Raw genomic sequence first — 24,727 nt, forward strand, 5'->3', positions numbered from 1 at the left:
TAGGATATCATACCAAATTTTGAGATTTTTGCAATTTCCAAAATTTAAGGGGGTGATCCTATGTGCCTATGCGAAAATTTAGAAGGTGGGTCAAGGTACACCTGCCAAAATCTGGAGGGTGTGGTCCCAAGTACTCCTAGGTCATTGACTCCGGTCCAAGGGCATTGACCTCTGACCTATGACGTCACAAAACATTTTGCTGACTCGACTTGCTATCCGGGTCCCACTACTACTACTTCCCTTGAACTAACTTCCTATTTGTTCCGATCTAAAGGTGGATTTTAGTATAAGCTCCCCTGGCGGGAAGTGTGCTTCCCATTGCTCGCAAAAGGGTTAACTGATTGTTACTGACTATGACAACATCAGATGTGATGATAATTTCAGATCGAGTATGGTGTGGTAAAGGCATGCAAAAGATTTGCAGAAAGTCCTGGAAACGCTGTTGCTGTGCCACTGTTTTGGAATGATAATTAATGTCTGCTAAGACAATATAATATTTAAAGTTACGATCCAGGTAGGTAAGAAAGCGATAAAGCAACAGTTGAGTGGAGCGAACATGGATGGTTACTAGAGTCGAAGTAAGGGCTGGGAAATAGACTGTTGTAATGACGTGTTCAAAGTATTATCAGGATATAGAGGTAATGAATAACTACGAGGTAATGAATGTTTGACAGCAAGAGTGGCTTCCCCACCTGGACGTAGATCATAACGAAACAGATGTTAATGCGGGAAGTCAAAGCACTGGGGGCTTAAAGAAGGTTTTGATGAGTACCATCCAGTCGATTTTGTGAAACAATACATAATTTCGAACAAAACACGGGTTATTTTAAGCGAAGTTTAGTGATTTTCCATCGAGAATCGCTCTCAAGACTAAGTGCACCAAAGATGCACACGCTAGCCACACTAGACTAGCGGAAGGGCTAGAATTATAATAACAGCCTCAAACAAATGTTCTATGTATATGATGCTGTTTCGTCGTTTCCGGGTCTGCTTAAGTCATACCGGATCACGACTACTTCCAGATCACGAAATTTGTAACCAGTTTCATCACTGCTTCCCAATAACCAAGTATAATACACTGATTCCAACCCCAACAAGTAACAACTGATTGTAGCATGACACTTTTTTTTTTTTCTAAAAGCGGGTTTCAATTACTGACAGGAAATTATGTGGTTCGAAACCCACGTTAAGCTTAATATCAACGCTTCATATAGCCGCACTGCTGAACGGGACCCTAAACTCAAATCAATTACAACAACAACTAAAAAGGAATATTCTAGACGAAGCTCTGCAGACCATTTTCTTCGTCATGGAATGTTATTCATATCAAACAGAACCAATGCCTACGTATTAGATTCTATATAGTTTTCCAAAATATTTACAAACCTTAAAAAAAATTTGATGTAGGAGTTCCATCACAAATAGTTGGCTATTTTAGTAACAAGCAGAGTTGGTTTTAAATTTGATCAGTTGCTACATTTGCTAACGAAACGTTGACATTACTTAATCTTTCTGATATATATGCAAACGAAAAATATGTTTTGATCTCACACCGAAATGTAGTAATAATGTAATTACTTGTATTGATTTATAAACAAATCGGGAAAGAGGTATTGGTTCAGTGAGGCACTTCCTAAATTTATCGCTACTTCAATCAGTTTGTAAAGACAATATTATAGCCAGAGGACGTTAAACTTAAGTGAGTTTTTTCAATTCTTAAAGTTCTCAACATATTTCAGATTTTGTAGAGAATCGAATCCAAGATCTATATTTCAGGGTGAAATATCTTGTATCTATTCAAGAAGCTTATGTTTCAGCATATAGGGAAGAATATTTTTGCTAACTTCCAATATCTTGCACTCCATTGCAATTTATTTTAGTATAAACCATAGCCTACTTTATCACAGAACTGTTCAAATGTTTGTCGCATCATCTTTGATATTTACAAGTATAAATGTATTCACTTTTTTTTTCATTTATGTATGTAATGAAATGTGAGCTCCCTCGTGGGTAAGTAGTTAGCGTGTGCGACTTTGTGATGGGAGTCACGGGTTCGTTTCCCGATAGAAGCTCATGTCGTTCAGATCCCAAGTTAGTCTGTATGATCACCCTCATGCCGTAAACGTCTCCAACACCTAGTGACCCACTTGAAGGTAGCGACTAGTCAAAGGATTGCCGCTATTGTCCCACTGACAGCAGGGTTTCGTCGAATCGAAACGAATATCTAGAGTCGGAGTGTTGAGGTTACCACTGCGTAGCAGCGAGGACTTCATTTTTGGTCCGCGCTCCTTCGACTCGTCGCGGAGAATCGCAAAGGGATCAACACGAAGTATCGCCAGTCATATGTATGCTGTTATTATTATATATTATTTTTTCCTGACGAATTGTTCCTAAAGTCAGCGCCGGGGGTCAAGAGTAACCCCTGGCTCTACATCATGAAGTGAAAAATCTTGACATGAGTGCGTATAATTGTATGAATTTGGATAACAACTGTCGCCGATCATTTGAAAGTTAATATGGAAGAATTATGAAATAAAGTAAATAGACGCGGGTCATTTTGTTATAAAATTACATGGTGAACACATTTTATCTAATCCCAAACGGTTATTGTCGAATATACACCGATAAAGGAGCACTCTGATTGGCCAAATTAAAAAGACGTCCATGATTTACCTCTCTACAAGCGAGTTTTCTTCATCGCCTGCATGACGAAGTCGGAAGAACACGCGCCCATTCCTAGTTTTTTTTTTTTTTTTTTTTAGTGTTTTTTAAGAATCACATTAGTGTAAAGAAATCACGCATATAGGCGATTAAACATATTTTGGGGGTGTTATTTTGTGATTTACTGGCGTTTCGTTGCGTCTCTGCCGCTGGTGTTATCATTTTCAAAACGGAAGTGCGGCCACAGCGGATCGTCGGTGAGGAGTCGCAAATTTTTGGCGAGATGTCGATAATTGCCCATCGGTGGTCCACCGACGCTTACGGCATGGGGACGTTTCACATAGTCTCGCTTCTGCAAGAAACGCTAAACTCTCATCAACAAACAAACTATTGACTACTTCTAAATCGCTTAATCTAAGCATCGAAAACTTAGTATTAAACGAAACGAGTTACGGCCTTCAGAGATTGAGTACAAGTAAATTAAGAATCAAGGACTCTGATATAGACTACCTGTGCTTTATCATTTTTATTATTATTTCCTTACTAATTAGATTCCAGACAGAACAGAAAGAGGCTATTTAATAGGGACACAATATCTAGGAAATTAATTTAAATGGTTAGTTAGTTGAACGGTCAGTTTCATCGAGTTATGGAAATCATGTGAGAATACATGTTGTTGATGCTCTACATCAAACACTCCTTTAGCCTAGCCCGCATAACTGTGGGACGTAAAAACTAAAGATTCTCTACATCAAACAATTGGTCCATATGTGAAGACCGTAACTGGTCACTGGCTAACCCTTAAGAGATCCGGTGTTTTTGGGCTATTTTTTAGACTTTCAGTCAAGCAGCTACTGCATCGTCACTATTTATCCTAGGATCATGGTTTATACCTCATTCTCTTCAGAATGGAGCTGGCTTTCAAATGATACCACTTGCATGCTCATACCATATACCAGGAGCGGGAAAAATGATGTCAAAGGGAAAATTTCGGAGGGATTTTTTTTCTCGCACTTTGCCCCCCCCCCCCTGGAGCGACCCTGTGTAAACGTAGCCATCTAAAAAAAATCTGATAAATAGTACTTGGTATACTGAATGTGTGTGCCAAATTTCAAGTTTATATCTTGAATACCAAGGGCGGGAGAAATTTTATCAGGAATTCCCACCATGCCCCAAATTACTGTAAAACACCATGATCTCAGGTAAAAAATTTCCTGAGACATCCCTAATTACCCTAGGGTCACGTTTCGCCCATCATTCTCTTTAGAATAGAACTGCCTTTCAGGCGGTATGACTCACGTGTCTCCATCATGTATCTAAGGCGGGAAAATGAGGGAAAACCGGATTTTTTGGGTCTAAATATCCTTTTTTCAACTTTTAGCCCCCCTGGACCCCCCTGTTTTAAAGCAGAGATCTGAAAAATCTGGTAAATACTACTCGGTGGGCTGAATGTTTATGCACAATTCCAATTTTCCAGGTGCAAAAGTAAGCCCGCCAAAAAAAAAAAAAAAATACCGACAATGTCCCATATTCTCGTATACAGAGGGAAATTTTTAAACATTCCCTGAGACATCCCTAATTACCCTAGGGTCATGTTTCGCCCATCATTCTCTTCAGAATAGAACTGCCTTTCAGGCGGTCCATTCACTTGTCCCCATTATGTATCTAAGGCGGGAAAATCCCGTGAAAGGGATTTTTTGGTAAAAATTTCCCTTTTTCAACGTTTAGCCCCTCTGTACCCCCTGTTTTAACGCAGAAATCTGAAAAAGAAATCTGGTAAATACTACTCGGTGGACTGAATGTTTGTGCACAATTTCAATCTTCTAGGTGCAAAAATAAGCCAGCACAAAAATAGTACCGAAAATGTCCAAACTTCCCCTATACAGAAGTATATTTTAATAAAAATTCCCTGACACTTCCCTAATTACCCTAGGGTCACGTTTCGCCCATCATTCTCTTCAGAATAGAACTGCCTTTCAGGCGGTATGAGTCACGTGTCTCCATCATGTATCTAAGGCGGGAAAATGAGGAAAATGGGATTTTTGGGTAAAAATATCCCGTTTTTCAACTTTTTGACCCTCTGGATCCCCCCCTGTTTTAACGCAGAAATCTGAAGAAAAAATCTGGTAAATACTACTCGGTGGACTGCATGTTTGTGCAAAATTTCAATCTTCTACGTGCAAAAATAAGCCCGCCAAAAATACTTTACATAAACCCCCCAAAAAGTATTACACGAAAATATAAATTTTAGACTTATGACGTCATCACCTCCTATGTCTCGACACAGGAAGGTGTGAAACCATCCGTAATGTCTTCTGCAATGCCTCTGGACTTGAAAAACAAAACAAAAAAAAAAAAAAACGGACGAAAAAGCTCAAATAGGAGAGTTATAACGCAATGTACCATGAAACACCCCGTATGGTACAAATTGTACCATGGGATCCCCAAAAGGCTAAAGCACGTACTTTCTGGGCGTGTATTCCCAGGTTTGATTTCTGGTAGAAATATTTGTCGCGGATACAAACCAAAGTAGTAGATTGAGTTTTACATTAAACAACAATTTAACAAGTTATCTATTATTTTATACTTAACTGTTTCATTATAAATAATTTATTGGTATTTATTAAGTAGGGATCTTTTTTGTTTCAAATAGCCTCGGCACTGAAAGGGAAAGCTAAACTCCAACCAGAGCAATCAATCATTGAATGTTTGATGCTGTTTCCATTATGATTCTTTAGAAAGTAGAAACATTCCAAGTCTTTAATATTTTAATATCCTCTTCAGTTCATAAATATACATATGTGCACGTCTGGTTTTTATTTATTTTATTTATTTATTTATTTATTTATTGCTTCTATTCTGAGGCTTACATCGTGGTAGAAACTGCTTTGTAACGTTTGTGTACTTCCCACCTGTGTTTATTACTAATCTTGTTCATTAGATGGCTTTAACAATCATCATATTTTGAGCAATAGTTTCAAAAAGAAAATGTGGACCGCTTAGTGCGAGAACTGAAGAGGATGGGAGTTGGGTCATGGGCTAGATAAGATAGGTGTCACCTCATCACCTTACTTGTGAAACTGTGGGGAGCCACGGTGGATTAAGGTAGAGTATTCGCCCCTGGTGCATGGGGTCCTTGGTTCGATGCCAGTTCGCGCCAGGTGAACTTTGTAGTGGACAAACACCGTGCGCGTGGGTTTCCTCGGGGTTCTCCCGTTTCCTTCCACTTTTATCATTCCACCATTGCATTCATTTCTCATCATCAAAGCTTCCTTTAGCCAACTCGGCATTACCGTGGGACGTAAAAATCAAAGATTTCATTTTATTTCATTTCATTTTGTGAAACTGTGGCAGAAGGTGGAATATTCTGCTCCTAAGGGAGGGGAGGGCCAATTGAAATTTCCTTTTATTTATTTCCAAAGTCCCGAATGCGGGAATTTGCTTAAGTTGGTGGTGAAAAACTCGGTTTACAGGCCCGTAGTCACGGGGGGCTAGGGCGGGCTCAGCCCCCCCTAAATTTTTTGTAGCCCCCCTAACTAAAATCATAGTTCGAATTAACGGGGGATGCCGGGGAAATTCCCCTTCGGTAAAAATTTATGTCCGGCTCGTATCACAGAAGTAACATAAATTTTTGCCTTCTACATTTACAGCAACAATACCTAAGCATCCCCCTCTCGTTCGAAAATTTAATTCAAACACTGACTGAAATGTTGGAAGAAATTGTATTTCCAAATGTACTTTAGAGTGCTAAATTAAAATTTACTTATCCTCATTTAAAATTTTATCCTCATTTAAAGTATTGGCCTATTTATGCGCTATGCTTCTTCCAATTGCTAATATTTATTTGAGCGTGAGTCTGTTTATATATATGCTCCATGTGCAAACGACCTTCGCTGCAGGAGAAAAATAATTTATGGTTATTCTATCGGCAAACATGTATTTGTGTTTAGAAACAACATACTTTTACCTTAATCTGCGGACGAAGAGTTTACTTCTTCCTGTTCTTTTTGGAATTTGCAACTGAAAAGATCCTTTTGCTGTGAGTCATTGGCTTTCGGTTAATATTCGAGAGATTGAAAAGACAGCATCCCTCAACAGGGGGGTCGCAACTGCTTCGCTCTAATAATCACACAGGTGTATGGGTTTGTTTTGTGTATATTGGACATGGAGAGAGAGAGAGAGGGGTGGGGGATTTTGACTACGTTTTATGTCACGTGATAACGGAGTACGAAAAGTTTCCTTTTCTGAATTGTATTTACTCTTGTTGTGTTGTGAGTTGAACATGGTTGTAATTGAAAGTTGGTCGATGCTGGTTTCTGAAGATGCACCGAAGTTCACTTTAAGAATGAGAATTTTAGTGTAGCAGCAACTTGACTATTTGTTAAATAATTTAGAATAATATATCTTTAAACTAAAGATAAGTTCGATTCACTTAATTTTTATCGGGGGTGAATAATTATATACTTATATTAAAATAATTTAATAATTGTTGCCAATTTTTGGTGCCAGATTCAAATGTTCAAGCAGATCATTAGAAGTAAGCCTAATCATGCAAAGTTACTATTTTGTAAATGAATACCTTGCAATCTTCTGGTATGTAAACAAAAAATGCAGCGGACTAAACGGAGGTAGTAGTTGCACTTATAGGAAAAACAGAATTTTCAATTAAAAATTGAACCTTATTGGATGATAATATGTATAATGCTTTATAAATTTGAAATTTCACCTTTGACTTAAAACAGGGTGCGTTGGGGAGTATAGCGTCTCTCTTCAGCAGGGAGACTATAAAGAAACGGGACCTATAGCTTAAAGTAACATCCAAATCACTATCGGTTTTAATCCGAGGATTCCCAGTACGGTTTGAACCCGAAACCAGACGCGCCGAAGGCGAGCGCTGTACCCATAAGGCTACGGGGTAGCTCACAAAAGTAACAATTTGTTAATGTAGTTTCATTTTGAAGAAAAGATATCTTCAATAGAAATAAGTAAATAGCTGTTTAAATAATTAGTTCTTAACTTAAACATTTTAGTACCTACGAAAGCAACTGATCTCGAATTCTTATTTGTACAATGTAAAGAAGAATTTCATGTATACTTTGATATGAATTGTACTATACAAAGAATATTTAATGAACTGTTACTTCTGTTATCAATTTCGTTTCGAGAAAGAAGGTAACTGCGCTAGAACAGGGAATTTTTTTGGAGTTATTTCTTATTTGAATGCTCGAGTACCAGATCATAACAGATTATTTTTTACTTAAACATGACTTTAGTAACAATCATCCTAAATGATTGTTGATAGTATGTTCCAAAGAGTATAGAGCAGTGGTTCTGAAACTGGAGTCCGCGGACCCCAGGGGTCCGCGTGACCTGGCTACGAGGTCCACGGCGTCTAAAAATTGAAATGTGTTGTGATAAAATGGAACTCACAGCTGTTTTGCAAAAAAGTATTTTTTCAGTTACTAAAAAGAAAGCAATTAGAAAATATACGTTTGTAAATTTGAATATTTTCTTTACTAAATTTCTGCCCTGAAGCCGGTCAACCTTTACATAGAACTACTTCAGGTGAGAGGAATTCCTTCTTTGTTAGGGCATTTTTTGAAAAGGAGTTGTACATTAACTGCACCGTGCCGATCTTGTTTTGCTGAGTTACGTTGTTTTAAGATTGGCAGCATCCAAAACAAGGAGACATACTGTGATTGTGTTGTTAGTGATTGTTCAAATGTACAACTTGTTTCTATTATAGTGTGCCAACATGAGGAGTGTATATATGCGTGTTGTGTTTTTGTTTCTTAATCTTATGAAATTTATAAATTTGTAGATAGCAAAAACCCATAAACATATCATTATTTCTTTCGAACATCACCATAAAAAAAGATCAAAAAATGTTTAGAAGTACAAGTGTAAAATAAAGCGCGTGATATTTAAAGAAATATAAAGTTTCATATCTAAGAAGGTGTAAATAATAATACAGGTAAAATGTTAATTTCATTTTTCCAATATGCATATATTTGTTTAGGCCACATGTATTTCAAAATATTGATTTAAGATTCTGAGACCCTTCTCTGTAGAATCTCTTTGAAGATAGTATTAAATCTCATTACTCTCTATATGTTTTCAAGTTTCACAAATATGTTTTCAGTAATCAAAAATTAAAAAAAAAAACTATTTCCTGTAGTAATTCTTTGGAAATTTTAATGATTGGTTCGTTCGGCCAACTATTTTTTAACAAATATTTTTTTTATTTCCTTGAAGATGAGAAAACGGAAGAAATATTTTGTTGCCATAACAAATAAAATAAAAAGGAGACATAATATTCTAGCTTTCAGGTATAGTTGTACTAACGCTATAGGGGAAAATTTTAATAATAATTCCTTCACGTTGTAGTTTTAGTTTTAAGAGCATAAGAAATTATTCATCATCACACACAGAGACAGACATTATATATATATATATATATATATATATATATATATATATATATATATATATATATATATTGTATAATGTCTGTGTCTCTCTCTGTGTATGCCCACCCTAATTTACATTTAGCCCCCCCTAAATTTGGAGGCTGGCTACGGGCCTGTCGGTTTATAAACTTTTATATAAAGCTGGGAAAACAAATGTTTCAGCCTTTTCGAAAATTTTGCTTCTAAAAAAGAAAAAGGATCGATTCTTTAAGTTCTACATCCCCCTTTCTTTTTTCAGGAAGTGTCTAATGTGAGGGTTCGTTTAAATTGAAGATGTGATATTCGGTAGACCTTATATAAACTCACATAAAAGCAAGTGAAAACGTGTTTAAGCTTTTTCGAAAATTCTGCTCCTAAGAGGGAAAACTGAGCTTGACTCTATAACATCTAAAATTCGCTTTCTTTATTACGAAAGTTCCCATTGTATGCATTTGGTTAAGTGTGAGATGTGAAAATCGTGTCATTATCTTATGGTAAACTCTACAATAGTTTACTTTGAGGAGTAAATATTCTTTGGGCGACATTTTCCGAAGACGTCTTACAATTTTGCTTGTATTGCACAAGAAAAATATTTCATTAATAACTGCAACACATCAAATTTTGTTTAAGGAATTGGAGAGAGAAAATTTAGTGCGGTGCCCATATTTTTTGTTATTATTATTTCACAAGCTAGCTCAGAAAGTTGAATCTTGCGTCCAGCTGTGGAAATGGAATTCCGGAACTAAGGGGATGTTTATTAATAAATATAGTCTGAACAGGCTATAGGGGTACGAGTATAGTCTGAATGGTGGCTCGGTCGAAAGCAAACTCTCCCGTGCAACCGGCCAAACAAAATTTAGGGTATTAAGGATCAAATATCTGGGTTTTCAGCATCTATGACCATGTTAGCCCGTCACATATATGAGGAATGACGTCCCTAGGCGATCACACTGGTCGGAGAATTGTACTGAAAGAAAGGAATGGGAAAGGAGGGAAGCGGTCTGGGACCATTATGTCAGATACCATCCCGACATTTGCCTGATGTGAATAAGAAAAACTTGGGGAAAACCTCACTCAGGGCGGTTGACTTCAAAAAGATGTTACACCTTTTCGGCCGAGTGCCCCACTGGGAGCCAAACCCAGGACCGCTCGCACCAAAGGCGAGAGCGTTAGTAACTACGTCATCCGGGGCCACCAAACAAAATCAAGATCATATATTGCTGCAATATAATAGCCTATCTGAAACATTCTTTAATACAAGTACGATTAAAAGAAAACGTAAGTCTTGTTCATAAAAACTCAAATGAAGATTTAGAACAGTAGTTGGCAAAATACATCCCGCATGCTAAATGTGTCCCTCCGGCCGGGAAGATTCATTTATTTGTTCAGTTGCACTTATTTTCTCATTTTTGTCTTCTATCTTTCGTTTTTCCTTTACCCCTCGTGTCCTCCCTCATTCCCACCACTACTTGTGCCACATCTCAACATTTCTCCCAATAGATGAACTTTCTTTTTTCACAATGTTGGCACAATGACTTCACACCAGATGGAACACTATTTAGGGGCGTGTTCGGTCACTGGAATATAGCTGATATCAAAGCACTCCGACTGGAAACTGATCATTCGTGGAGAGTATCCTTCATTGCCGGAAACAGACAAACGCGCTAGAACCGAGATCTGGTAAGTATGAAGCATGAGAAACCACTTGTCACGGAGAATCTGAGTTAAAAGTTCTCGCCTAGCAGAAATGTTGTCTTGATGGAAAAGCAAATGAGAAACCTTCTCAAATCGTTTTGCTTTCAATGATGGAATGATCTTAGTCTTTAAAACATGATCGTAAGATGCAGTCGTCACTATAGTGCTCTGTAGACATAATACACGAGCATTACGCCTTCGCTGACCCAAAATGTGGTCACCATAACTTCATGAGCACTGACGAAAACCCGAAATTTGTTTCTTGGCGGGGAATGTTTGTACTTCCAGTGTGACGATTGCTGTCTTGTTTGAGGATTGAAAAGTGGTGCCCATGTCTCATCCATTGTATCAATTTATGAAAAGAAATCGCAATTCGTGCCTTCAATAGTTGTTAACATTGATTAACACATAGCTATCCACACAGCCCTGTGGACAACAGTCAGCATTTGAGGAACCCGCTCCGAAGAAACTTCTCGCATTTTCGAGTCTTTATGCAGAATGATCTCAACAGATTTCATGGAAATATTATATCTAGAGGTGACATCACGCATACCTAATCGGAGGTCCTCCATAACAACGTGCTCCACTCGCGCAATGATGATGACGGTCGGGTTTGTTTGTGGTCGAGGCTGCTTGGGTTCGTTATCACACGACTTCGACATTTTCCAAATTACTACACTCATCAATGCACTTTTTCAATAGCTTAACCAGAATATTTTGCTAGGGGGTCATGACTCTGAGAATTAAAATAACCTTAACTGCGGTCCAACGGTATTCTAGGAGACCTGACCAACTCTATTTTCACCTATGCAATTATAGTTTTACTACGTGTCTCGCTGAGTTATTGATAAATATCAATAGGTGTCACATACATAGATGGAGAAAACGGATGATCACACGCTGTTCTCGTACATTGAGCGTTGTCTTTTGTACTAGCGAAAACGCTGCTCACTCTCGCTACAGTTGTAAGAGCTATGAGCGCTGCACGGTGGTGCCTTCTACAGTATATCTTCCACATATGTTAAAGCACACATAAAAAACACAAACAAACTATTTGCTGAACAAAACAATATATTCACATTTAAAAATTACATATGTGTGACAGTTTCGCCAACTAACAATTTGGCTTCATCAAACAATATCACCAGATACTGTCTGATGAAGCCAAAGTGTTAGTTGGCGAAACTGTCAAATGTATGTAATTTTTAAAGCATGAGTGTGTTTTCCTCAGCAAATAGTTTGTCTGTATTTAATTATATACCAAGTAAAGTTTCTTATGGAAAATTTAAAAAACAGTAAAATACAAAAACACACATAAGAAAATAACGATGTAAGTGCATGGAAATAGCATGCCGAACGCCATCTTTATAGCAGGTTGCACTGGTCAAGCTACCCATAAATCTGTTAGAACCTTCATATTGTTCAATAATGTTCGAAGAAAGAAGCGAAAATTCTCTAACAACAAGTTAAATTTCCACAGTGAAGAAAGAGAAATATTTTTTGCACATAGATAACGTAGCTTCGGTCTGCTCCCTATGGACCTACCACCTTACCCATGCCATAACCCGGAATAGATGCAATTCTTGCTTGAAGTGACTACTTACAGATTGGTGTATGTTTCTCGCATAACCGTTTTCATAGCATATAGTTAGAAGCATATTATCAGTTTGTACGCAATCATTTGAACATTCCCAAAGAATATTACACTGAATGAATTATGACAACATTATAAAGAAGAGAAGTTGTACATATTTAATTTGACGCTGAACCTCATTCTGCAAAATTTGCGTTCAAATTTTTGACAGTCGATATTTCTGTTATTACTTATTGCTTTATTTCCGTTGCGTTGCGATTCGCATATATTGCGCGGAGGGAACACCGTTATGGAATCAGGCACGATATCTCAGAAGCCACAAAATCCTATTCTACACTTTTTTATTTTATTTTATTTTTTATTTTATTATTATTTTTATTTTTATTATTATTATTATTATTATTATTATTATTATTATTATTATTATTATTATTATTATTATTATTATTATTATTATTATTATTATTACTTATTGAAAGGGGCATATACTCGTCCTATTCAACAAGAATTACACCAGCAACCAGACAAAGCAAGCTGTAGAAATCGAGTGGAGTACTCACTTTTTATTTCAAGGCTCTCATTTCACTATAACGACAACGAAAATAAAATTTCGCTTAAAAGTTTATAATAATCGGAATAGCAGTTTCAAATGCGTTTTGTTGCGATCCGCAAATTCTGCGAAGACAGATACGGAATGGGACCTCTATTCGTTATGCTCTTATGGTAATCCTGGATATGCGAGCGCGCGTTTGCGTTTGTTATCAAGATGGAAGCCAAGTGTTAGTGGTGTTTTAGTGCCTCAATATTTATAATTTTCTTTCAGTGAAGCAGTTAAATATTATCATCTAACAGTACAGGAATGTTTTAGGTTTATTTCTGTACGAGATATCAAGATTAAGTATTAAAAATGCCGGGCATGCTAAAGTATATTGAAGTTGAAAACTTCAAATCCTACAGAGGATATCAAAAAATCGGCCCGCTAAAGCCTTTTACAGCTGTCATTGGTCCAAATGGATCAGGTAAGTTAGACATATAACATTTTAAATTTATGTGCATCAATAAGGAATACAATATTTGGTGTATGAATGCAGTGTCTTCCTGGTAGCGTTGACCATTAACATGGAACTCCAAAGTACATCTCAGAGGCTGCGATCAAATACACTGACGTACTACAGATTATGAATACGGGAACATTTTTTTGTTAATAGTGAAGCTCGTATTTCGGTAAGAGTTTGGAGATGGAGGGCCAAAACTAGGTAAAAACAGGATAATTTAGAGAAGTGAGTTTACAGTGGTGACTTTTAATTAATGTTTGGGTGAAATGTGATAAAAATTTGAACTAATTTAGCGCTATATTACCGAAGTGTAAACAGATGAAAGTGAAACCGGAGCTTTTGTTTAGCTATGGAGGGCAAGCTTTTTCACCTACTTTTTTGCGATGTTTTACTCAGATTCGGTCGTTTTATAGTTTCATACGTTAAATTAGGTTAGGTTATGTTACCAATATTTAATTCACATAGTGATGCCGAGCGACCGGTAGCGAGTAAAGGCGGGTTAGAGCCCCGCAAGGCACGGTGTTTTCTGACTATTACGAATAATTTACTTTCTTTTCCCACATAGGTCGCTATAACGTTAAAGTTCTTTTTTTTTTTTTTAAATCTAGCGCTAAATTAGTTTAACTTTTGATCGCATTTTATTCAAACATCAATTGTCAGTTACCACTATCAACTTACTTCTCTTGTAAATCGTGCTGTTTTTTGTTGTTGCAGTTTTAGCCCCCTATCTCTCAACTATTACCGAAGCCAATTATGAATGTGAGTTATGACGGGTTCTTGTGTTTTATGCAAACTTAATTTAATATATTCAATTATAAAACGACCGAATACGGGTAGAAAATCACAAAAAAAAGGAGGTGAAAAAGCTGGCTTCCCATCGCTGAACAAAGGCTTGTATTTCTATAGAAATACGGGCCTAGGTTTAGCAGAAGGAATCCAGTTCTCTGTTTCTAAAAAATGATTCAGCTTTTGTAAATTTTGTTCACGTTAAATTAATTTAGGTTCGGTTATGTTAGCGTAGGGGTTCAGCATAATTATCAAAAAACTGATAGAATTTCGCTTATTTCTACTAATATTAGGTTAGTTCAATTTAGCTTAGGTTAGATTAGGTTACGTTATGTAACGTCTAAGTACTTGCACCATCCATTTCTCGTGTTTTTTGTGCTTCTGGATCCCTTCTGCTAAACATGTCCGAAATACGTTCCTCATAACTTCTACTTTTTTGTTGGCGGCTGCCGATATCCCACTTGCTATAGGTAAAGTTGAGGTGTGCCACCGTAAATAATTATTATTTCACCAATGGTTTCGTAATACCTTCTAGACTTTTTTCACGGCATGGAAATCGAATTCATTGATGGAGATAGTATTAAATTGGACGTGGTAGAAACCGACTATTTCTGATTTTAATGATCACTATAGAGCGAAAAGCGGTGATAGATAGCGAGAAAAGGTTTTTTTGCAATCGATTGAGCGTCCCAAGAATATTCCATGTCCACTCTAAACTCTCTTCTAAGACCGGAAGTTGTCTACCATTTCCGGTTTCAATATAAATGGAGGAAATACAAACCAAACTTCATCATGTGATGCTTTTCTAAATGAGTTTCAAATGAAGTAAAATGATTTAGAATAAAAGCCCCTAAAGGGTACGATTTCCATGAACATTGCAAAGGTGAGTGAGTGTGTGTGCAATTTGAAAAGAAATTAATAACTCTTGTAGAAAAAAAAAAAAAAATAACTTACTCTCCTTCTGAAAGTGAGTTAAGAGAAGTGAAACTATAGTACCAGTGGCAATTGGACACAGGTAGATCACCAAAGATTTTCGTACTCTGGGTTAGATCACTGAATCAAAATGTTCGGCCACGTCTGGCTTAAACTATCTTGATGATTTAAAGTTACCAGTTTTAGTTCCAGAAATAGCATACCTCGTATATCGTATAGTAGGGTAGAATATTATATACTGAATAACTTCAGCGAAGAAGTGATCGTTGTTTAAGCTGTCAGTATTGTCTCCTCTTTCAGTGACTGCTAGTGCAATACAATGTTGCCACACTTTGTAAGACTCTCAGGGTAATTGCCTTCGTGCTGTTGGTGCGTGGTAACAATAATAGTAAAGCATAGAACTTCAGTGAAACATTTCCATTTAATTCACTAATTTAGAATTGTCAAATATTATTATTATTCGTGGATAGTATTTTGTGTCTCCCCCAAATCCATCGGTGACTCCGGAGCCTTAACTGTGACTTATAGTGAATGTTATAACGAATATTGGGAATCAAAGTTAACAGTTCCGACAATACTGAATGAAAATCCCGAAACATCGATTCCAGTAATGAATTGAATCTTCCGCAATTCGTCATTCAGTGTATTCTGGTCTTTAGTAATGTACAAATTCTTAGTTCTAAGGTAAGTACTTGATGCTATATACAGCTATAGTTGTATATGCTACAAGTTTTGCGCTATCCTCCTTCATATGTATCCCACCTTCGCTGACGCTTCTGCTCCCTACGGACGCACCCTTCGTTAACGCACGCCCCCTCCCCTTCTACACTCCTGCTCTGACTCGGGTATATAGCATTGGTACCCTCTAGTGGCCACCTAGCACAAGTTGGTTGGTATCTTTTGCATAACAGTTCTTATCGTGTACATACACTAAAGACTTCTAAAGTAAATCTGCAGAGGAGTCAAATGACTTCAAATCTTGAACACCAGAAGGCGTTAATCAACCACATGCCACACGTTATCCAATACTAGAACAAATCATCAATGACATCACAGTTACATATAATGAAACACGATCATTGAAGTGAGCCAGAGTCACTATCAAGGGATTTGGGGGTAAAACTAAGTAATAACCCATTTTGAAAATTTCAGTTCCTGGAACCCAGAAATAGATCAGTCCAGTTTCTATTATTTTAAAGAGGAAAAATTGTCTTGAAAATTGAACAGTGTTCTGTGGAACGGATTAAGTTTCCAGTGTATGATTACATTGCAGCTTCATCGCGGAAGGAGACGTGACGTACTCTCCCATGGCTTTTTGAGGACATCGTTTCGAGTTCTATTTTCTGGCTATAAAATCAATTTGATGCTGCTGTACCTTAAATATGATAAATAAAATCTATATTTTTATAGTATGAGACATTTCATGTTTTGACGGTTTAAATTCGATTATAAGAATAACAAATAAATTTACCCAAATGTAAAAGAAGCATAATTTATTGTAGCACTTGTTTCTTTTCATTTACAGGAAAATCTAATTTTATGGACGCTATCAGTTTTGTTATGGGTGAAAAGACCTCCATGCTTCGTGTAAAGCGATTGAGTGATCTTGTTCACGGAGCTTCTATTGGACAACCAGTGTCTCGCAGGTAAGTTGGAATGCACGATAGTTTACGTAAATATTGATCGTGTAGATTAGCCATATTAACAAATTTTCTGATCTCATCATTGTTTAGGGTGGACGTGAAATTCTAAGAAATGAGGTGATCTGTTTTAAAATTACACGTTAAATCGGAGCATTGCTTGCACAGTTTTATACTGAATAGTGCAGATAGCGACATCTATCAGCGTGTGTGTTTATTATTAGGAAACTGTAATATACTACATTAGAATATATTTATTATCAAATTATAACGCATTCTCCTCTGTTTCTATCATTGGTACTCTTCAACAGAAAGATACTCATCTTGCAAACTTAGTATTCCAATATTTTGGGCAGCGGGTATCAATATGTAAGGAAACAATTCCCTATACATTATTTTTAACAGTATTAATACAACAGCAACTATAAAATATTATATTTTTTACGTCTCCCATCTTTTCTCTATGACCTAGGTAAAAAAAAATTTCATCAGTACCAGGGTTGGCTAGTTTAAACCAGCTTAAAAAAAATGGTTTAAACCAAAGACTAAAAAAAAATTGCTTTAAATCGTGTGAACTTCATGGTGACGTTTCGACATATCAAACCATCTGCATTAGTTTTATCTCTTTTTCACCTTTTAATCAAGGCGTCCCATGTTCAATTCTCAGTCGAGCCACAACCCTTTGAAGTATAAACCAAGTAGTGGTTCAGATGTGACTTTAAGCAAAAGTCTTCTCCTTGATTACCTCGGTATTACGTAAGGATGTGAAACCTAAACATACGAAACAAACCAAATTGTATATTTGTGCTTGCCTGAATGCCTGTTTTATAAAGAAGCCAAGGTTGCTTAAATATATTGATAGAAATTGGCAGAATTTATCGACTGCCTACGACGTAGCTTCCAACATTAACTCGGATTGGACTTTCACTTTTAATTTTATTGAATGATATCTACATGCTAAATTTGTAATTTAACACCTCAGTTTTAGCGTATTGATTATGATACGTTGACCTTAAAATTTTACATTCCAAGCAGTAACGGGATTTTCCCATTATTGCTTTTAATTTAAAGTAATAAAAGGATTTTTCCGATGGCTAAGGCGGAAGTCTCCCGATTTATACATAATTCTATATAATGGTTTCATTTGTGCAACTGTTTATCTTTTTGTCCTTCTGAAATGACTCTTGACAATTATATTAACATGTAAAGATCAGTACAACGTATTTTTATCCGGAGTCCTTCATGAGTGAGTCGGCATACTCATCGCATTTGTGACCAATTAGCCCAGGTTTCGAGTCCAAGTGGAGGACAGTTTCTCTCGAATGTAAGCCGAAAAGCTATTTGGATTCCACTAGAAGCTTATGTGACCCCTTCCAGTTTAACCCTGTTGTTGCATAATACCAAGGCGAAACAAGCTTATTTATGTCCATATGTAATATAAATACGTTTGACAAACTAATGTTGACAGTGGTGGAGGACATACAGCAGCGCACTGTTTATCAGTTCACCCTTGGCTATAGGTTTTATACTCCTCACGCCCTGTCTTGTAGTACGTATTAATGGTATTTGTTTCATCCTTTCTGTCATTACTGTACTATTCATATGTTGTTCTATTCCAGTGCGTCAGTAACTGCTGTATTTGAGATGGAGGATGGCTCCGAGAAGACATTTACGAGGTCTGTACATGGGTCGTCTTCTGATAACAGGATCAATGGAGATGTAAGTTACTTGTAATCTTTATTTAGCGTACATACAGTGAAATCTGTCTATGTTGTGTTGATTAGTCTGAAAAGTTACCAACTCACAAAATAATTGTATTTCGACGGAAAAAAGCTATTATAATGTAATATACGCGTTTTTAATATGGTTATTATTATGTACGTATTAGTTTATTTAAAATACAGGATTCCCAAATAAGTATATGTACCCAGGTCGAAATTCAGTAAAACATTATTTTTATTACTAAGTTTCGTAGGAGATAAAAGTAATACTTACCTTGTTAATTATGTGTGTCAGAGTTCTCTTGAAAAGTTTTAGCCCATTTTTCTGTGGCTTTTTGCACGTAGTTAGGTCACATACATGAAGATAGGCAGTGGCGAAGGGTGATAGTTTCAAGAGGGTAGGCCCAATGTTCTACTACTACTAATAATAATAGTAAAATGATACAGATTAGACATAAATATTTTACTACAGAAATACAAGAAGACGAATTCACATAAATTTAATGCAATTGTAGTTCATCGACAGCACTTATTCGATCCGGATCTCAAATTTCATAATGAAATTGACGTATGTGACTCATAGCTGATCTTAATTCGCCATAATGCCATTTAATTGCTTTAATTGGCATAATCGGGTGGGGAAGATGGATTATCGCATTATCTGCGCTTCACAAAAAACACATGCTGAAACAAAAACTGCTTGTAAAATTTTGTCTTTAATTATATTGTTCAAAACACATGACACGCATTCAATCAAGATATTTTGTGTGTCACTTAATTCCCCTTTAAAAACAGAATCAGACTTAAATATTTCCATACGCTGCTCTTTATTTCAAAGACCACTGACATAGAAGGTTCTTTAATAGCAATGATATTACGTATATTCATATTCTCCACTTACTGACATTTTCTCTCATTCACTTTTGCAGATGTAAGGAAAAAAAAAACACTCATAATATCTCAAAAACACACTCTCTTTCTAATGAACTCAACGAGTCTGATTTCGTACAGGTTTGCGCCAACGCAACGGAATAAAGGGGCATTAGTTTGCGATAATAGGCGTAGCGCCTTTAGAATTTCTCTTTCCAGTTTTTGCGTTGCGTTGGAGTCCGCAAAATTAAGCAAAGTTGGAACGGAATGGAGCCCACGTTATCTTGCTCTTTATTTGTTTGATATATCGAATCGAAATCGAAGATCTCGAGAGCAACTAGTAGGTAGAAACGAAATTCGATAAGCGCTGAGGCCGGTCTCTCGCAGGTTATACGGTGGTGAAGAAAACGTCATTTCCAACACGTTCTCTCGCGGGATTTTCTAAGTAGCTTGGCGATAGTTCTTCTGCCTCCTGAGACACTGCTCGGTGAGCCTCCTAGCAGTGGTGCCAACCACGATTTCTTTATCGAACATTTTTTTTTTCAACTTAGGAAATATCATGCATTCTGTGCAAGGAAAATTTATGAATTATAATTTCTGAAAGTAAATGGGTAGGCCGGGCCTCAGGGCCTCTTACCACCCTTCGCCACTGAAGATAGATCACATACATGAAGATCGAATCTTTTTATGGAAGTAATTTGTATTGTACAGTCCGCAGCAAAAAAACCTGCAACATGAGCATGTAATTTTATTCTGAAACTACGCCTAACAGCACAGGGAAACAACATAACGTCTAAGTGTCATGAATCATGGCAGGAGAAACCTCGGCGTCCTCTCCTACAAACTTATTTTGGAGCATAAGACTTAGTCGTTTCACAATAAATTTAGATGCTCATGTTGCAGGTTTTTTGCTGCGGACTGTACATATAAGGGTTCTAAAATCAAAATAGAATCTCTTGATAAATTGATAATGTAGGAAAATTCTTGTACAGATAATTCTTGAAGGGAGTACTTGTGATCCAATGCTTCTTCGGCAGACACTAACAATGTGTAAGTCTCATTTAGGCATTAATTCTGTTTTTTCTTCATGCAAGTCAGTGGTTCTCAACGTGGTGGTTAACGCCCCTGAGGGCGTGCTCATTTCCAAAGAGGGCGGTGGAACAAAAAGAGGCGATATATTACTTAGAGGGCCTTCAAGATTTCATGACCAGTTAGACTTTTCTTATTATTAGGTGAAATCCATTATGCATTTTACAAATTATCAAAAATTTAGACTTATATATATATATATATAATAGCATTATTATTATTTACAATCTGCAGCTAAAAATTTGAAGAACAGGAAGAAGTCGGTTAAGTAAGCACTTTTCAATAATAAGCAATTAGTAGTGCTGTTGCTACATTGTTATGATAGTGTATAAACAATATGCCTCTGTACTTACACGAAGAAAAGGAGAGGGAAAGACGTTTCCTTCCTAGCAATCGGAAAGTTGTAGATTGAGAGCGGTGTGCAGTAAAATCAACAAGACAACAGTATTGCTGAATCTGAAATCGCTCTTGCTTTTCCGTTGTACTCCATATAATTTTTGTAATTAATGTATAGTTGGTTCCCAATCGAGTAGTTTAAGTGTGCAGCTTGTACAGTCAGTGGGCACCGTACATTTTGAAGAACGCTCGTCAACATGTCTAAAAAGAAGTAGTGCCGTCAATATTCGACTGAGTACTTGATATTTGGATTCATTGCATCTTCTTCAGATCCACAGCTTCCTTTCTGCCTTTGTGAAAAGACATTTTGAATGAAGCTGTGAAGTCTTCGCGACAGAAAGATCACCTGCTGAAAATCCACCCAGACAAGTCGATAAACCTATTTCGTTCTTCCAAACTCAAAAATCAAGATGTGAGAGACGAAACACAATGGGGAAGCTGTTCGTAAAATCTTCACAGAACGCCGAATAAGGACTTCCTGTCTTCTTTTAAGAGTGTTATTATTAATAGCAAAATGTGAACAACCGTACACTATCGGAGAAACCTGATGTTACCCGCAGTTAAAGAAGTAGTTAATACTATGTTAGGGCCTGGCCCAATGAAATAAAATGAAAAGTTTTACGTCCCACGTTTATTCCGGCGAGGCTAAAAGAGACGACGACGATGATGAATGAAATGGTGGAATGAAGAAAATGGGAGGAAACGGGACTCACACGGTGTTTGTCCACCACAAAGCCCCCTTAGCGCGAGTTAGGATCGAACCATAAACCTCAAGCTCCAGAAGTAAACACTCTACCACTGAGCCACCGCGGCCCCGGCTGAAATACCTCTATGCAATCCATGCCGTTGAGTAACGTTAATGTTTGAAGTAGAATTGATGAAATGACTACTGATGTTGAAGAAATTCGCATCAACATGTTGAAAATTACAGAATTTGTAATGCATTATTTACGAGTGAACGGTTTGAAAAAACGAAACATTGCTGCTAGCTTTCGTCCGTTTCAGTGACCAAAATGATGAAATTATGGAGGAACTGGTATTCACCGAAAAGTTGGAGCCGCATCCATGGTTCAGCGATATCTCGAGTTTATAGGGTATTTAAAAAAAGATGTGCCTTGTAGTATGACTATCCATTGTGTCATTCAGCGACAGCAATTTGTTGCTGAATAGATGAGTGACAGGTTTCACGAGTTTTTGACTTACGTTATAAGTGCTGTTAACAAATTCCAGTTTCACTCTCTGAACGACCGTCTTTTTTTCGTAAATTCTGTCAAGAAAATTACGAAGAATTGGAAAGTTTTCTGCAAACGGAGGTGAGGTGATGACAAAAGAAAAGTGTTTATGGACTTTTTGACCCAGTAGTTGAGTTTCTTCCAATACTTATTCGAGTCAGGATGACACTCTTAAACTTGAACGTCTTGATGTGGCTTTTCTTACTGTTATGATGAAGAAACTAAATGAAGTCAACACAAAGCTACAAGGAGATAGAATGATGTTCACTGAGGCTGTGAGAACCATCTCTTTATTCATTACTAAATTGGACCTTCTTACAAGTAGCCTAACTCCTCGAGAGTTCTATCAATTTGTTAGTTTTCAGTCAGTTGAAAACAAGGGAGAATTTCAAGGAAGACATGGAAACTAGATTTCAAGACCTTGTACCAAATTGGATGTTCAATCCATTTTCAGTGAATACCGCAGAAGTTCTACCAAGATTGCAGACTGATTGAAACACAACTGTGAAGCCCAATCACTACTTGAACATAATGGTTATGAATATTTGTGGGTAAAAATAAAGAAATACTATCTTTTCCTATGACAGGAATTCAAGGTATCTCTTTTACCTTTTCCTTCTACCTACTTAGTGAAGATCGGTTTCAGCACTTTACAATAGATTCTCACGAAAATGAGAAACAATCTGCAAATTAGTTAAGGAAATTCGAACCAATCATTGTTAAATTGGCCTCAGTCCACCACTCAAGGGAACCATTTATGAATGCAGAGGAATACTAACGTTCCGAGGAAAAAAAAAATACTGTAATTTGTTAAATGTCTTTAGTTCTTAATTTTACAAAAAGTAAGTATGTTTACCTTGTATTACTTTTCAACTGCTCCTTTTTTGACAGCAGTCAGTGAGATTTTTTTATTTGTCGTCGTTAAGAAACAGTCTATAGGCAATAATACGAATTAAAGCATACATTTAAACATTGTAACTCTTCTACTGGCTCTATCAGAACAGTACCTAATTGTTGAAGCTATTGTATTACACAATATGGACTTTGTATTCCTGCAAGTTTCTAATAAGAGATTTGCCACTTCCCGCTTGCTTTTTATTTTATTTATTTACTTTTTTCGGCAAGAAAGGATAAAATTTGCCTTCAGGTTTGTTCCTTGTTAGTATGGGTATTTGAGAGGCGCGGTGGCTCAGTGGTAGAGAGTTCACCTCTGGTGCGTGGGGTCCCTCGTTCGATCCCAGCTCGCGCCGTGATAACTTTGTGATGGACGAACACTGTGCTCGTGGGTTTTCCCAGGGTTCTCCCGTTTCCTCCCACTTTCTTCATTCCACCATTTCATTCATCTCTCATCATCATCGTCTCCTTTAGCCTAACCGGCATAATCGTGGGACGTAAAACTTAAAGACTTCATTTTTTCCCGACCCGACCGACATAAAAAATTCAGTTATAAGTAAACCTTTTTAAGTTCAGCCTTGTGCATGACTGGATTGGATTAAAATGGCGGGGGACCCTGAGGGCAGTTCGTATTCACCCAATGAAGCGCTAGGCTCGAAAAGGTTGAGAACCGCTGATGTAACTATTATACATAACATTTTACATGTAAACGAAAATTAAAGTATAATTAATCATTTTTAAGAAATTATTGAGCATCTGACAACTATAATACAAAACTGTTTAGTTAATATAAAGCAGTATCTGTAAACTTCAACAAACAAATGTTTGTAGTTCTATTATATGCTAGAAATAGTCTCAACTGTTCTTATTTAGACTTTTCGTAGCAATAGAATGGAGTTCTTGTGATCAATGTAACAGTGTGTGTTTTTATACTTCCTCAGGCAGTGAGCAGTCAAGTATATCTATCAGAACTGGAGAAACTTGGAATCAATGTAAAGGCGAAGAACTTTCTGGTGTTTCAAGGAGCTGTGGAGTCTATTGCTATGAAAAATCCAAAGGAAAGAACAGCTTTGTTTGAAGAGATCAGTGGGTGAGTGATCGTAACAGAGTGTCAGGTTGCGAGAAAATTTTTTGCTTTTGTTGTTAACTTTCGAGAGGAAAAATATTTTAGTTTTTTCTCTTTTCCTTTCTTTCATTGTACTCCAACAGAATTAGCGGTGTTTTTAATTATTGTAGGACACTTTTTCCACTTGAAATATTGAAGTATTGAAGAAGGAAAGAAAGGAAGAAAGAACAAAATGATCCAGAATTGAGAGTTTAGGTGATAAAATAGAGATTCTTAAAACATTGTTTGAGGAAAGAAGCAATTAAAACATAAAAAAAGAGGTAAAAGAATTTTAGACTTAGAGAGAAAGGAAACAGGAACGAAAACTAGATAAAAGCAGAAGAGGAAGGAGTAGTATATAGAATTAGTTGCAGAGAATGTAATATGAAATACATCGGAGAAACACGAAAAAATTGGGAGAAAAAATAAGGCAACACAAAGACGATGCCAGAATGCAATATATGTAAGCACATCAAAGAAATAGGACATGAAATAGTTTAGAAAACAATAGAAGGTCTGGAGAAAGAAAAGAGAAATTCGATACTGAAGTGGAAAGAAACTCGGTGGGTTAAGAAACATGGGAAAGAGAAACATGAATTACGGAATA

At 36.8% G+C, this 24,727-nt stretch overlaps 1 protein-coding gene across 1 annotated transcript in view; it reads left to right on the forward strand.

The window, feature by feature from the left end:
• The first annotated feature begins 13,136 nt into the window (after window positions 1-13,136).
• The window catches only part of SMC1 (structural maintenance of chromosomes 1), an 86,648-nt gene continuing 75,057 nt past the window's right edge, over window positions 13,137-24,727 (forward strand). The window contains exons 1-4 of the mRNA XM_081749462.1: window positions 13,137-13,418; window positions 16,699-16,819; window positions 18,433-18,532; window positions 23,957-24,105. Of these exons, the coding sequence (XP_081605588.1) occupies window positions 13,307-13,418; window positions 16,699-16,819; window positions 18,433-18,532; window positions 23,957-24,105 (482 nt within the window). The 5' untranslated portion in view covers window positions 13,137-13,306. The remainder of the gene's footprint in view (window positions 13,419-16,698; window positions 16,820-18,432; window positions 18,533-23,956; window positions 24,106-24,727) is intronic.

Source organism: Thermobia domestica, chromosome 2, assembly GCF_964235325.1.
Source record: "Thermobia domestica chromosome 2, izTheDome1.hap1.1, whole genome shotgun sequence".
Classification (NCBI taxonomy): Eukaryota; Metazoa; Arthropoda; class Insecta; order Zygentoma; family Lepismatidae; genus Thermobia; species Thermobia domestica.